Source organism: Hemitrygon akajei, chromosome 9 (assembly GCF_048418815.1).
Source record: "Hemitrygon akajei chromosome 9, sHemAka1.3, whole genome shotgun sequence".
Classification (NCBI taxonomy): Eukaryota; Metazoa; Chordata; class Chondrichthyes; order Myliobatiformes; family Dasyatidae; genus Hemitrygon; species Hemitrygon akajei.
The window spans coordinates 20,648,461-20,663,272 of record NC_133132.1 but is presented as its reverse complement, the minus strand read 5'-3'; the positions used below and the strand labels follow the sequence as shown (position 1 = coordinate 20,663,272).

The 14,812-nt window shown below is 49.2% G+C and overlaps 1 protein-coding gene across 3 annotated transcripts in view; it reads right to left on the bottom strand.

Moving 5' to 3' along the window:
- upb1 (ureidopropionase, beta) overlaps nucleotides 1–14,469 on the bottom strand; it is a 260,500-nt gene extending 246,031 nt beyond the window's left edge. For 2 of the 3 annotated variants that reach the window (XM_073055580.1, XM_073055582.1), the window contains exon 1: nucleotides 14,294–14,468. In XM_073055580.1, the coding sequence (XP_072911681.1) occupies nucleotides 14,294–14,400 (107 nt within the window). In that variant the 5' untranslated portion in view covers nucleotides 14,401–14,468. Of the gene's footprint in view, nucleotides 1–14,293 lie in introns of all 3 variants that reach the window. The other variant, XM_073055581.1, reaches the window with a different exon arrangement.
- Between the last annotated feature and the right edge of the window lie 343 nt (nucleotides 14,470–14,812).

Genomic DNA, 14,812 nt, shown 5'->3' with positions numbered 1-14,812 from the left:
AGGGTCAAAGAGATGGCATATAATAGAGCAAAAATTAGTGGGAAGTTAGAGGATTGGGAAGCTTTTAAAAGCTGACAGAAGGCAACTAAAAAAAAAAGACAGAAAAGATGGGATACAAAGTTATGCTAGCCAAATGTTTCTTCAGATATATAAAGAGTAAAAGAAATCAGACCACTGGAGAATGCAGCTGGAGAAGTAGTAATGGGGGAAGAGGAAATGGTGGATAAATTGAGTATTTTGCATGTCTTCACTATGGAAGACACTAGCCATATGGTGGAAGATCAAGAGTGTCAGGGTGCAGAAGTTGCCATTACTAGGGAGAATGTTCTTGGGAAACTGAAAGGTCTGAAGTCACCTGGACCAGATAGATTGGGAACTGGAGTGAGGGACTCAGGACAGGATGGATGGTGCAGTCAGACTGTCAGGAAGGGCAGGCAGATGATAGGACATAATTGCAGCCAGCAGGGTGAGTGTCAGTGCATTAGGGATGCAGAATCAAAAATGGCAGCAAATACAATACTCAAAGTGTTATGTCTCAATGCACGGAGTATAAGAAATGAAGCGGGTGATCTTGTTGCACTTTTACAGATTGTCAGGTATGATGTTGTGGCCATCACTGAGAGTGGTTTTAGTTGGGAGCTGAATGTCCAAGGTTACACGTTGTATTGGCGGGTTAGGAAGGTCGGGAGAGGGGATGGCATGGCTCTGCTGGTAAAGAATGGTATCAAATCATTAAAAAGGATCGGAAGATGTTGAATCCTTGTGGGTTAGGTTAAGAAACTGCGAAGGTAAATGGACCCTGATGGTAGTTATATACATTCCTCCCAACAGTGGCTGGGATTATGAACCACAGGAAATAGAAAAGGCATGTCAAAAGGGCAACGTTATCATAGGCATGAGAGTTTTCAACATAAACGTCGACTGGGAAAATCTGCTTGGGAATGGATCTCAAGAGGCTGTTAGTTTAAAGGCCTATGAGATGGCCTTTTAGAGCAGTTTGTCATTGAGGGTTATCATACGAGGAATGTTTGATAACTCCGGGTCTGTACTCACTGGAATTTAGGATAGGGGAGCTCTCATTGAAACTTTTGAATGTTGAAAGGTCTGAGCAACTCTAAGTCAATCTAACGTTTCCCTCCATTTTTCTATCACCCAAGTACCTATCTAAGAGTCTCTTAAATGTCCCTTATGTATCTGCCTCTACCACCACTCCAGGCATTGCATTCAATTCACTCTCTGTGTAAAACAACACCTTTAGCATTCCCCTATACTTTCCTCCAATCACTTTAGAATTATCCCCCTCGTATCAGCCACTTTTGCCCTGGGAAAAAAGTCTCTCACTCTCCACGTGATCGACGGGAGCTACCTAATAAAGAGCAGTTGAGTGTACGTTCATGGCCTTCTGCTGCTATTGCCAATCCACTTTAAGGTTTGACCTGGTATTCATTCAGAGGTTCTCTTCTGCACACCACTGTTACTTGAATTACTGTTGCCTTCCTGTCAGCTTGAACCAGTTTGGTCATTCTCGTCTGTCCTCTCTCAAAAACAAGATTCTTTGCCCACAGAACTGCCGCTTATTGGATGATCTTTGTTTTTTGCACCATTCTTTGTAAACTCCAGAGAATGTTCTGTCTGAAAATCCCAGGACATCAGCAGTTTCGGAGATACTCAAACCACCCCATCTGGCACCAACAATCATCCCACAGTCAAAGTCACTTAGATCACATTTCTTCCCTATTATGACATTTGAGCTTAAAAACAACTGAACCCCTCGACCATGTCTGCTATGCACTGAGCTGCTGCCACATGATGAGCTGATTAAATATTTGCATCAACAAGATGTACAAGTCACTCAATATATACCCCATCATCTTATACACCTGATAGAGGTGTACAAGATGATGAGAAGCACTGATCGGGTGGATAGTCAAAGGCTTTTTCCTGCGTTGAAATGGCCAGCACGAGAGGGTACAGCTTTAAGGTGCTTGGAAATAGGTACAGAGGAGATGACAGGGGTAAGTTTTTTTTTTATGCAGAGAGTGGTGAGTGTGTGGAATGGGCTACCAGCGACGGTGGTGGAGGCGGACACAATAGGGTCTTTTAAGAGACTCCTGGACAGGTACACGGTGCTCAGAAAAATAAAGGGCTATGGGTAGCCCTAGGTAATTTCCAAGGTAAGGACATGTTCGGCACAGCTTTGTGGACCGAAGGGCCTGTATTGTGCTGTAGGTTTTCTAGGTTTCTATGTTTCTACCTTGTACACCTCTATCAAGTCACCTCTCATCTTCCTTCTCTCCAAAGAGAAAAGTTCAACCTATCTTCATATGATTTACTTTCTAATCCAGGCAGCATCCTGGCAAATCTCCTCTGTAGCCTCTCACAGGATGATTTTTCTTTGTGACTAGAATTGAACAGAATATTCCAAGTATGGTCTATCTGGGGTTTTATCTCACTCCAACATTACCTCACATCTCTTGACCCAAGTCCCTTGACTAATGAACACCTTATGCCTTCTTAACAATCCTATCAACTTGTACTCAACTCTGGATGTGATCCCCAAGATCCCTCTGTTCCCCACACTATTAACAATCTTATCAACTTGTACTCAACTCCGGATGTGATCTTATGATCTTGGCCACATGTCTGCGGGTCATTAACCTGCTGCAGAATGAAGCTGGGACTCATCAGACACCCCTTCGTAGTAGCTCATGATGGATGAGAATCTATTTGTACTTCTTGGCATTAAGGATTCCATTAACTTTGACCAGTTCACCCACTCCATTTGCAGATATGCAGCCCCAAACCTGCAGAGAACGTCCAACGTGCTTCACTTTTGGCTGCAGATACTCATCCATGTAGCCTCTCCAGCTCATTTATAGACGAACTATCTCCTGTTTGAGCCAAAAACTTTGAATTTTGACATCAGAGCACTCACTGTCATTGTTCACCACCCCAGCCAGCCCCTGTGTTTGTGTGTAGTTTGTTTCCACTCAGGAGGAATGGACTTTTGGCTCAACTCTTCCATGAAGACCACTTCTGCCAAGACTTCTCCAGACTGTAGACAGGGGTACTTGGGCTCCAGTGGTTTCCATGCGTTCAGAGTTGACTGCAAGTGCGAGACCTTTTCTGATTTGAAAGGTATGTCAGTTTGATGTTACTCTGGTCAGCTTTACCCACCTCTGGTTTGGTTGTCCCTCACCCAGTTTGATCCCTTCTCCATCCCTTTCTGTTTCAGTCAATCAGGTTAGAATATTCAACTCATTATGGGGGCTGTAGGAAGAATGAGAAACCAAACTGTGGCACTCTAGTTCAGGGAGCCTTTCAAGAGGGGGGAAAGAAGAGAAATGTACGGTAGTGGTAATTAGGGATAGTATATCCACTCCAGGATTGTTTTGAGGCGACAGACTGGCCACATGGAGAGGACGTTGATGGGCTCACAGAGTGCATCACTGGTTACATTAACTTCTGTGTAGACTGCAATGTTCCGGCAAGAACTGTCCTTTGTTATTCAAATAACAAGCCATGGGTAACAAAGGACATTAAGGACACCCTGAACGCTAAAAAGAGGGCGTTTAGCGATGGAAATAGGGAGCAGCTGAGGACAATGCAGAGGGACCTGAAAGCCAAGATCAGGGAGGCTAAAGACAGGTATAGGAGGAAGCTTGAGTGGAAACTCCAGCAGAACAACATGAAAGAGGTCTGGAGTGGGATGAGGACCATCACTGGGTTCCGGCAAACCAGCAACAGAGGAGCTGAAGGCAGTGTGGACAGGGCCAATGAACTTAACCTGTTCTTCAACAGATTTGACACTGTGGCCCCTGCCCATCCCCCACAATTCATTTGTTGTCGGCCCCCAACCAACACATACTCCACTCTCCCCTCCTACCCCTCCTCACAGCCCCCCACCCTGCTTTCATGACTACACCCCTCCCACACCTGAAACCACCACGGTGGGCTTCACAGCTGAACAGGTGAGAAGACAGCTGAAACGCCTCCACCCAAGCAAGGCTGCAGGCCCGGATGGTGTCAGCCCCAGGGTGCTCAAAGCCTGTGCCCCCCCCCCCCCCCCCGCTATGTGGAGTACTTCACCATGACTTCAACCTGAGCCTGAGTCTCCAGAGGGTTCCTGTGCTGTGGAAGACGTCCCACCTCGTTCCTGTACAGAAGACGCCGCGCCCCAGTGGCTCCAATGACTACAGACCGGTGGCATTGACCTCCCACATCATGAAGACCCTGGAGAGACTTGTTCTAGAGCAGCTCCGGCCCATGGTTAGGCCACACTTAGACCCCCCTCCAGTTCGCCTATCAGCCCCGACTAGGAGTTGAGGATGCCATCGTCTACATGCTGAACCGTGTCTACGCCCACCTGAACAAGCCGGCGAGCACTGTGAGGGTCATGTTTTTTGACTTCTCCAGTGAATTCAACACCATCTGCCCTGCTCTGCTGGGTGAGAAGCTGACAGTGATGCAGGTGGATGCTTCCCTGGTGTCATGGATTATTGATTACCTGACTGGCAGACCACAGTACGTGTGCTTGCAACACTGTGTGTCAGACAGAGTGGTCAGCAGCACTGGGGCTCCACAGGGGACTGTCCTGTCTCCCTTTCTCTTCACCATCTACACCTCGGACTTCAACTACTGCACAGAGTCTTGCCATCTTCAGAAGTTTTCTGATGACTCTGCCATAGTTGGATGCATCAGCAAGGGAGATGAGGCTGAGTACAGGGCGACGGTGGGAAACTTTGTCACATGGTGCGAGCAGAATCATCTGCAGCTTAATGTGAAAAAGACTAAGGAGCTGGTGGTAGACCTGAGGAGGGCTAAGGCACCGGAGACCCCTGTTTCCATCCAAGGGGTCAGTGTGGACATGGTGGAGGATTACAAATACCTGGGGATACGAATCGACAATAAACTGGACTGGTCAAAGAACACTGAGGCTGTCTACAAGAAGGGTCAGAGCCGTCTCTATTTCCTGAGGAGATTGAGGTCCTTTAACATCTGCCGGACGATGCTGAGGATGTTCTATGAGTCTGTGGTGGCCAGTGCTATCATGTTTGCTGTTGTGTGCTGGGGCAGCAGGCTGAGGGTAGCAGACACCAACAGAATCAACAAACTCATTCGTAAGGCCAGTGACGTTGTGGGGATGGAACTGGACTCTCTGACGGTGGTGTCTGAAAAGAGGATGCTGTCCAAGTTGCATGCCATCTTGGACAATGACTCCCATCCACTCCATAATGTACTGGTTAGGCACAGGAGTACATTCAGCCAGAGACTCATTCCACCGAGATGCAACACAGAGCGTCATAGGAAGTCATTCCTACCTGTGGCCATCAAACTTTACAACTCCTCCCTCGGAATGTCAGACACCCTGAGCCAATAGGCCGGTCCTGGACTTATTTCCACTTGGCATGATTAAATTATTATTTAATTATTTATGGGTTTATATTGCTATATTTCTACACTATTCTTGGTTGGTGCGGCTGTAAACTAACCCAATTTCCCTCGGGATCAATAAAGTATGTCTGTCTGTATTGTCAGGGTACTCTGAGCACAGAGTACTCTGTCGCGGGGATAGAACATCCCAAAGGCTGTGTTGCCTGCTTGGTGTCTGGGTTTGGGACATCTTATCTGACCTTCTAGGGAATTTGCAGTGGGAGGGGAAAGATCCAGTTGCTGTGGTCCATGTGGGTATCAATGACATAGGTAGAACAGGTAAGAGGTTCTGCTGAGGGAATTTGAGCTGCAAGGGACTAAATTGAAAAGCAGAACCAAAAATTGGCACAGGGTCAAGAAGATTAGAGTTAAATGTATAGCTGAAGGATTGCTGCGGGAGAAGTGGATTTGAATTCATGGGAAATTGGTACCAATATTGGGGAAGGAGGGAGCTGTACCAATGGGACGGGCTCCACCTGAACTGTGATGGGACCTCCTAATCGCATAGCTAGGGCTGTGGATAGGGCTTTAAACTAAGTAGTAGGGGAATGGGTTCAATGATTGGAGGAAGATAGATAAAGTAAAAAAGAAAAGTGTGGATAAAGATAAAAAAGAGAAAAGTCAGAGTGCTGTTCAGAAAAGTCAAGTGCATAAGAGAAAAAGATGACACAATTTTAAAAGCACAATGAGTGTAAGGGTACTTTATCTTGATGTCCATAGTATTCGAAACAAGGTCAGTGAACCTGTGGCACAAATCAGTACAGAGGGGTATGATCTAGTGGCCGTTACAGAAAAACAACTGCAGGGTGGAGAGGATTGGGAATTAAATATCCAAGGATAGCGGGTAAAATGGAAGGACTGGCAGGAAGGTAAGGGTAGTGCTCTCAGTTAAGAATGAGATCAGGGTGATAGTGAGAGATGATATAAGATCTACGGAGCAGAATGTTGAATCGATCTGGGTAGAGATTAGGAATAGTAAAGGGAAAAAAATCACTGGTGGGATTTGTCTATCGGCCATCGAATAATAACATTACAGTGGCACAGGCAATAAACAGAAATATCAGAGGCATGTAAGAATGGAACAGCAGTTATCATGGGGGACTTTAACATGCACATAGATTGGGTGAATCAAGTTGGTCAAGGCCGTCTTGAGGAGGACTTCATATAATGCATCCATGATGGCTTTCTTGAACAGCATGTTAGTGAACCTACAAGGGAACGTGCTATCTTAGATCTGGTCCTGTGCAATGAGACAGGTAAGATTAGTGATCCTGTAGTTAGGGATCCTCTTGGAAAGAGTGATCACAGTATGACTGAGTTTCTGATACAAATGGAGGGTGCAATACTTCAATCTAAAACCAATATATTATGCCTAAACAATGCAGACTACAATGGGGTGGGGGAGGATTTGGCTGGTGTAGATTGGGAACACAGGCTATATGGTGGGATAGTTGAGGAACAGTGAAAGACTTTCAAAGAGATTTTTCATGGTGCTCCAATATATTCCAATTAAAAGCAAGGACAGTGAGGGTGGGGAGAGCTAACCCTGGATAACTAAGGAAATTAAAGAGCGTATCAGACTAAAAGCAAGTGCATACAAAGTCGCCAAGAGTAGTGGGAAACTGGACGATTGGGAAAACTTTCAAAAGCAACAAAGAACCACTAAAAGGAAGCTAAATTATGAAAATAAACCAGCACAAAATATAAAAACAGATAGTAAAAGATTTTATAATTACATAAAGTGGAAAAGGGTGGCTAAAGTGAACAAAGGTCCCTTGTGAAGGGGGAATTGATATTGGGTAATGAGGAAATGGCATAAGTTTTGAATGATTATTTTGTGTCAGTCTTCACAGTGGAGGACACGTCTAACGTGCCATGGAGAGATGTTATGGATGTGATGGGAGGTGAGGACCTCAATACAATACCTATCACTAAAGAAGTAGTGCTGAGCAATCTTGTGGGACTGAAGATGGATGAGTTTCCTAGTCTTGATGGAAAGTTTGGTTTGCAGGTGCAGCAGGCTATCAAGAAAGCAAATGGGATGTTGGCCTTCATTGCTAGAGGGGCTGAATAGCAGGGAGGTTATACTGCAACTGGACAGGGTACTGGTGAGACCGCACCTGGAGTACTGTGTACGGTTCTGGTCTCCTTACTTGAGGAAGGATATACTGGCTTTGAGGCAGTGCACAGGAAGTTCACCGAGTTGCTTCCAGAGATGAGGGGCTTTGACTATGAGGTGAGATTGAGTCGCCTGGGACTGTACTCACTGGACTTCAGAAGAATGAGAGGAGATCTTATAGAAACATACAAAATTATGAAAGGGATGGATAAGATAGAGGCAGGAAAGTTGTTTCCACTGGTAGATAAGACTAGAACTAGGGGACATTGCCTCGAGATTCGGGGAGTAGGTTTAGGATGGAGATGAGGAGGAAGTGCTTTTCTGAGAGCACGGTGAATCTGTGGAATTCTCTGCCCAATGAAGCAGTGGAGACTACCTCGGTAAGTATATTTAAGACAAGATTGGATAGATTTCTGCATAGTAGGGAATTAAGGGTTACGGGGAAAAGGCAAGCAGGTGGAGATGAGTCCATGGCCAGATCAGCCACGAATGGCGGAGCAGGCTCGACGGGCCAGATGGCCGACTCCTGCTCCTATTTCTTATGGACATTATTAGCAACCTGTTACCTTTGTCTAATTATGCACTGGGCTATATTCCTACAAAGTAAAAATGATTTTATTTGAAAAGTGGTCTATTAATTAATTTACTTTAATGACAAACAAAAATGTCTCTGTAACATTTGTTTGGAAAATTAATGTTTGGAAATCTAAAATTTGCTCTTTTCTACTGACACAGTAATACAGAAGACAAAAAAATCTAGAGTGCCTCAGACTTTTGCACAGCACAGCACATCAATGATTTGGACAATAATATACAATATTTCTGTTTTTGCACTTTTTAAAATCTATTCAATATACGCAATTGATTTACTTGTTTATTATTATTATTTTTATTTTCTCTCTCTCTGCTAGATTATGTATTGTATTGAACTGCTGCTGCTAAGTTAACAAATTTCACGTAACATGCCAGTGATAATCAACCGGATTCTGATTCTGATATGGTAAATTGGATCAGTAAATTTGCAGACATGGGACAGAATATCAGACATCGAGGAAGGCTATCAAAGACCTGCAGAAATGAGCTGGAAAATGGCAGATGGTATTTAATGTGGACAAGTATTGCACTTTGGGAGGACAATGCAGGGTAGATGGTAGGGCACGACAGAGTGCGGTAAGACAAAGGGAAGTGGGAATAGACCCATAATTCCTTGAAAGTGGCATCACAGATACAGTCGAAAAGGGAGCTTTTGACACACTGATCTTCATAATCAGAGTACTGAGTACAGAAATTCAGATGTTATCTTGAATTGTGTAAGACATAGGTGAGGTTAAATTTGGTGTATTAGGTAGAGTTCTGGTCATCTCACTTTATCTTCTCCCTCTCAAACTGCAGGGTGAATTCTGCCATATCCCTGTCTCCTAAGGGTTCCTTACACTCCCTAATAAAATCTGGTTCATTACACAACACCCAATACAGAATTTCCTTAACACTCATGGGCTCATCCTCCAGCTGCTCTAAAAAGCAATCTCGTAAGCATTCGACAAATTCCTTCCTTGGGATCCAGCACCGACCCGATTTTCCCAATCTGATTTTTACCACATTGAAATATTTACCCCATTTCTATCATCACACTGCTCTTTTTATTTGCCTTTTTCCCCACATCCTGGGCAACTGTTCATAGGCTCGTATGTGACTCCCATCAGGGTCTTCTTACCCTTAACTCTACCCACAAGGATTCTACACCTTCTGATCTTACGTCACCTCTTTCTAAGGATGATTTTATTTTTTTTAAACCCACAGAACCACCCCACTCCCCTTTTATACAATGTGTGCAGTTGGATGTGAATGAAGCTCCCAACTAAGATCTTTTTTCCCCAGCCATGTCTCAGTGATGCCCACAATGCCATACCTGCCAATCTCTAATTGTGCCAGATCATCTAAATTACTCCGTACAAGATGAACATTCAAATGAAACACCTTCAGTCATGTTCTTTTATCATCCTTTTCGATTTTGCCCCCACGTTACACTTCAACTCAACCCACGGACAGCAATTTTGCTCTATCATCTGCCTCACAGTCTCACCACACACTGCATCTACTTGTATACCAACTGCCCCATCCTCTGCCCTATCACTCCGGTCCCCATCCTCTGCCCTATCACTCCGGTCCCATCCTCTGCCCTATCACTCCGATCCTCATCATCTGCCCTATCACTCCGATCCTCATCCTCTGCCCTATCACTCTGGTTCCCATCCTCTGCCCTATCACTCCGGTCCCCATCCTCTGCCCTATCACTCCGATCCTCATCATCTGCCCTATCACTCCGGTCCCAATCCTCTGCCCTATCACTCCGGTTCCCATCCTCTGCCCTATCACTCCGGACCCATCCTCTGCCCTATCACTCCGGTCCCCATCCTCTGCCCTATCACTCCGGTCCCCATCCTCTGCCCTATCACTCCGGTCCCCATCCTCTGCCCTATCACTCCGGTCCCCATCCTCTGCCCTATCACTCCGGTCCCCATCCTCTGCCCTATCACTCCGATCCTCATCCTCTGCCCTATCACTCCGGTCCCCATCCTCTGCCCTATCACTCCGGTCCCCATCCTCTGCCCTATCACTCCGGTCCCCATCCTCTGCCCTATCACTCCGGTCCCAATCCTCTGCCCAATCACTCCGGTCCCCATCCTCTGCCCTATCACTCCGGTCCCATCCTCCGCCCTATCACTCCGGTCCCCATCCTCCGCCCTATCACTCCGGTCCCCATCCTCCGCCCTATCACTCCGGTTCCCAGCCTCCGCCCTATCACTCCGGTCCCCATCCTCCGCCCTATCACTCCGGTCCCCATCCTCTGCCCTATCACTCCCGTCCCCATCCTCTGCCCTATCACTCCGGTCCTCATCCTCTGCCCTATCACTCCGGTCACCATCCAATGCCCTATCACTCCGGTCCCCATCCTCTGCCCTATCACTCCGGTCCCCATCCTCTGCCCTATCACTCCGGTCCCCATCCTCTGCCCTATCACTCCGGTCCCAATCCTCTGCCCAATCACTCCGGTCCCCATCCTCTGCCCTATCACTCCAGTCCCCATCCTCTGCCCTATCACTCCGGTCCCATCCTCCGCCCTATCACTCCGGTTCCCATCCTCCGCCCTATCACTCCGGTCCCCATCCTCCGCCCTATCACTCCGGTTCCCAGCCTCCGCCCTATCACTCCGGTCCCCATCCTCCGCCCTATCACTCCGGTCCCCATCCTCCGCCCTATCACTCCGGTCCCCATCCTCTGCCCTATCACTCCGGTCCCCATCCTCTGCCCTATCACTCCGGTCCCCATCCTCTGCCCTATCACTCCGGTCCCATCCTCCGCCCTATCACTCCGGTTCCCATCCTCCGCCCTATCACTCCGGTCCCCATCCTCCGCCCTATCACTCCGGTTCCCAGCCTCTGCCCTATCACTCCGGTCCCCATCCTCTGCCCTATCACTCCGGTCCCCATCCTCTGCCCTATCACTCCGGTCCCCATCCTCTGCCCTATCACTCCGGTTCCCATCCTCTGCCAAATTAGTTTAAACTCCCCCCTCCCCCAACAGCTCTAGCAAATCTGCACACAAGGATATTAGTCCCCCTCGAGTTCAGGTATAACCTGTCTTTTTTTGTACATGTCATATCTTCCACAGAAGAGATCCCATTGATCCAGAAATTTGAAACCCTGCCCCCCCGCACCAATGCCTCGCCATGCCATCATCTACCAAATCATCCTATTCTTACCCTCACTGGCACGTGGCAAGGACAGCAATCCAGACATTACTAGCTTTGAGGCCCTGCTTTCCAGCTTTCTACCTAATTCCCAATATTTTCTCTTTAGGATCTCATTCCTTTTCCTACCTATGTTGTTGATACCGATATATACCACTAGTTCCAGCCGTTCACTCTCCCTCTTTAGAATTTTTGGACCCTGTTTTGGGTGTTCTGTAAGCTAGCCATCCATTCTATATTTGCTTCAGAAAAGTACTGCCAGTTTCTCTTGTGTTTCCCTGACACTGGCACCTCGAGGACAGCATATACCCTGGTGTCTCTCTCACGTCCAAAGAATCTCCTCTGTCTTCTCTATGAAATCCCTTATCACTTTTCAGGGCATTGATTTCAGTAGTCAGGAAATTCTGTTACAAAACTCTGGTTAGGCCACGACTAGGGTACCGCATTCAGTTCTAGTTGCTCCACTAAAGAAAGGATGTCAAGAGCTTGGAGAAGTTTACCAGGTTGCCTGGACTAGAGGTCGCGTGCTATAAGGAAACACTGGACAAGCTAGAAATGTTTCCTCTCCAAGAGAAGTTCGTAAAGTAACGATACATCCAATACTATTTCCCCGGGTCTACTACAGGACACACGTCGAAGGAGAGGGAATAAGGTTCGAAGGAGATGATTACAGTGAGGTGGTTGTTTTTACATATACACACACCATGGGAGCCTGCAGCGCACTGCTTGGAGCAGTAACGGAGGCAGATATGATAAAAGCGTTTAAGAAGCCCTCAGATAGGCACATGAACATGCAGAAACATAAGGAATATAGCACCATGTGCAGGCAGGAGTAACAAGTATATGCCATCATTATTTAATTAGTTTAGCAGATAATTGTGAGCCAAACTGTGCCAGTACTCTTCTGAGCTAAATACAGTACTGGAGTTCAGTCTGTCATGGTGATCCAGACCTACCAACTAGTTGGCCATTGCCGTAACTTTCATTCAACCTCTCTGGCATCCGACAATCTTTCCTCCTGTTTTCGTCACATTATGGAGTCAACATTAAGCCTGTCCAGGCACTCCAATCCGCGTCAGGTCGGGTCGTCCGCCTGTAATACTCTCAGCTTCTGTCCCTGTCCACAGATCACGAGGAACCAGTCTGCTGGGGCACTAAATACCGCGTAAAGGGCTGGGTGGAACACGTGGAAGGCAGGGGAGGCGACCCGCAGGAGTTCAGGAAGAAGGTAAGAGTCACGCGGGTTTGAGGGGGATAGGTCCGTGAGGTGACCCTCGGGAGTTCGGGAAGAAGGTGAGTCACGCGGGTTTGAGGGGGTAGGTCTGTGAGGCAGAGTCACGCGGGTTTGAGGGGGTAGGTCCGTGAGGTGACACTCGGGCAGAAGGTGAGAGTCACGCGGGTTTGAGTGGGTAGGTCCGTGAGGTGACACTCAGGAAGGTGAGTCACGCGGGTCTGAGGGGTAGGTCCGTGAGGTGGAGTCACGCGGGTCTGAGGGGGGTAGGTCCGTGAGGTGGAGTCACGCGGGTCTGAGGGGGATAGGTCTGTGAGGCAGAGTCACGCAGGTTTGAGGGGATAGGTCCGTGAGGAGGAGTCACGCGGGTTTGAGGGGGGTAGGTCCGTGAGGTGACACTCGGGAAGAAGGTGAGAGTCACGCGGGTTTGAGGGGATAGGTCCGTGAGGAGGAGTCACGCGGGTTTGAGGGGGGTAGGTCCCTGAGGTGACACTCGAGAAGAAGGTGAGAGTCACGCGGGTTTGAGGGGGGTAGGTCTGTGAGGTGACACTCGGGAAGAAGGTGAGAGTCACGCGGGTTTGAGGGGGTAAGTCCGTGAGGAGGAGTCACGCGGGTTTGAGGGGGTAGGTCTGTGAGGAAGAGTCACGCGGGTTTGAGGGGATAGGTCCGTGAGGAGGAGTCACGCGGGTTTGAGGGGGGTAGGTCCGTGAGGCGGAGTCACGCGGGTTTGAGGGGGATAGGTCCGTGAGGTGACACTCGGGAAGAAAGTGAGAGTCACGCGGGTTTGAGGGGGTAAGTCCGTGAGGAGGAGTCACGCGGGTTTGAGGGGGTAGGTCTGTGAGGCAGAGTCACGCGGGTTTGAGGGGATAGGTCCGTGAGGAGGAGTCACGCGGGTTTGAGGGGGGTAGGTCCGTGAGGCGGAGTCACGCGGGTTTGAGGGGGATAGGTCCGTGAGGTGACACTCGGGAAGAAAGTGAGAGTCACGCGGGTTTGAGTGGGTAGGTCCGTGAGGAGGAGTCACGCGGGTTTGAGGGGGTAAGTCCGTGAGGCGGAGTCACGCGGGTTTGAGGGGGATAGGTCCGTGAGGTGACACTCGGGAAGAAGGTGAGAGTCACGCGGGTCTGAGGGGGGTAGGTCCGTGAGGAGGAGTCACGCGGGTTTGAGGGGGTAAGTCCGTGAGGCGGAGTCACGCGGGTTTGAGGGGGATAGGTCCGTGAGGTGACACTCGGGAAGAAGGTGAGAGTCACGCGGGTCTGAGGGGGGTAGGTCCGTGAGGAGGAGTCACGCGGGTTTGAGGGGGTAAGTCCGTGAGGCGGAGTCACGCGGGTTTGAGGGGGTAGGTCTGTGAGGCAGAGTCACGCGGGTTTGAGGGGGATAGGTCCATGAGGAGGAGTCAAGCGGGTTTGAGGGGGTAGGTCCGTGAGGCGGAGTCACGCGGGTTTGAGGGGGATAGGTCCGTGAGGTGACACTCGGGAAGAAAGTGAGAGTCACGCGGGTTTGAGTGGGTAGGTCCGTGAGGAGGAGTCACGCGGGTTTGAGGGGGTAAGTCCGTGAGGCGGAGTCACGCGGGTTTGAGGGGGGTAAGTCCGTGAGGAGGAGTCACGCGGGTTTGAGGGGGTAAGTCCGTGAGGTGACCATGGGGTGACATTAGGTAGCCCCCTTCGCCCTAATGGCCTCGTCCAGTCGGCCGGCGCAGTTCGGCCTCCATTGCGTTTGAACGGTACTACATTTCCCGGCGGGCCGGCGGCCGGCGGCTCACCTGATCTCCTTGCCGTACAGGAGCCGGCGAAGCTGCTCGGCGCTGAGGCTGCAGTCGGGGCCCAGACCCGGGCCGGCGGCCGCTTGGCTTGGCTTTTCCGCCGACATTTCTCAGCAGTTGCCCCTCTCTGCCGTCACTCACTCCTCCCTCTCCGGCGCCACTGCCCGGCCCTGCCTGCCTCCTCCTGATTGGCGCAGGGCTGTAGGTGGGCCGAGGGGGCGAGGCCAGCGGGCTGAGGGGCCTGGCCATCGTCCCCCAGACCCCGGGCACCGGCACCGGCACCGTCTCTCCCGGATTCTCGCAATCGTGGCTCCTGCATCCACAGTACAGTGTGCAATTGCCTCACAACTCCGGGTTCATTACCACCTCTCTGGATCTGACCCCATAGGTTGCCTTTGAATTCTCGGGTTTTCTCCGACGCGTGAGGGGTTCCAGTAAATTCCCCCAAATCTGGATGGAATTGAGGATGCTGGAGAATAAGAAGTGTGATTAATGCAGAATTAGCGTGCATGAAAGTTT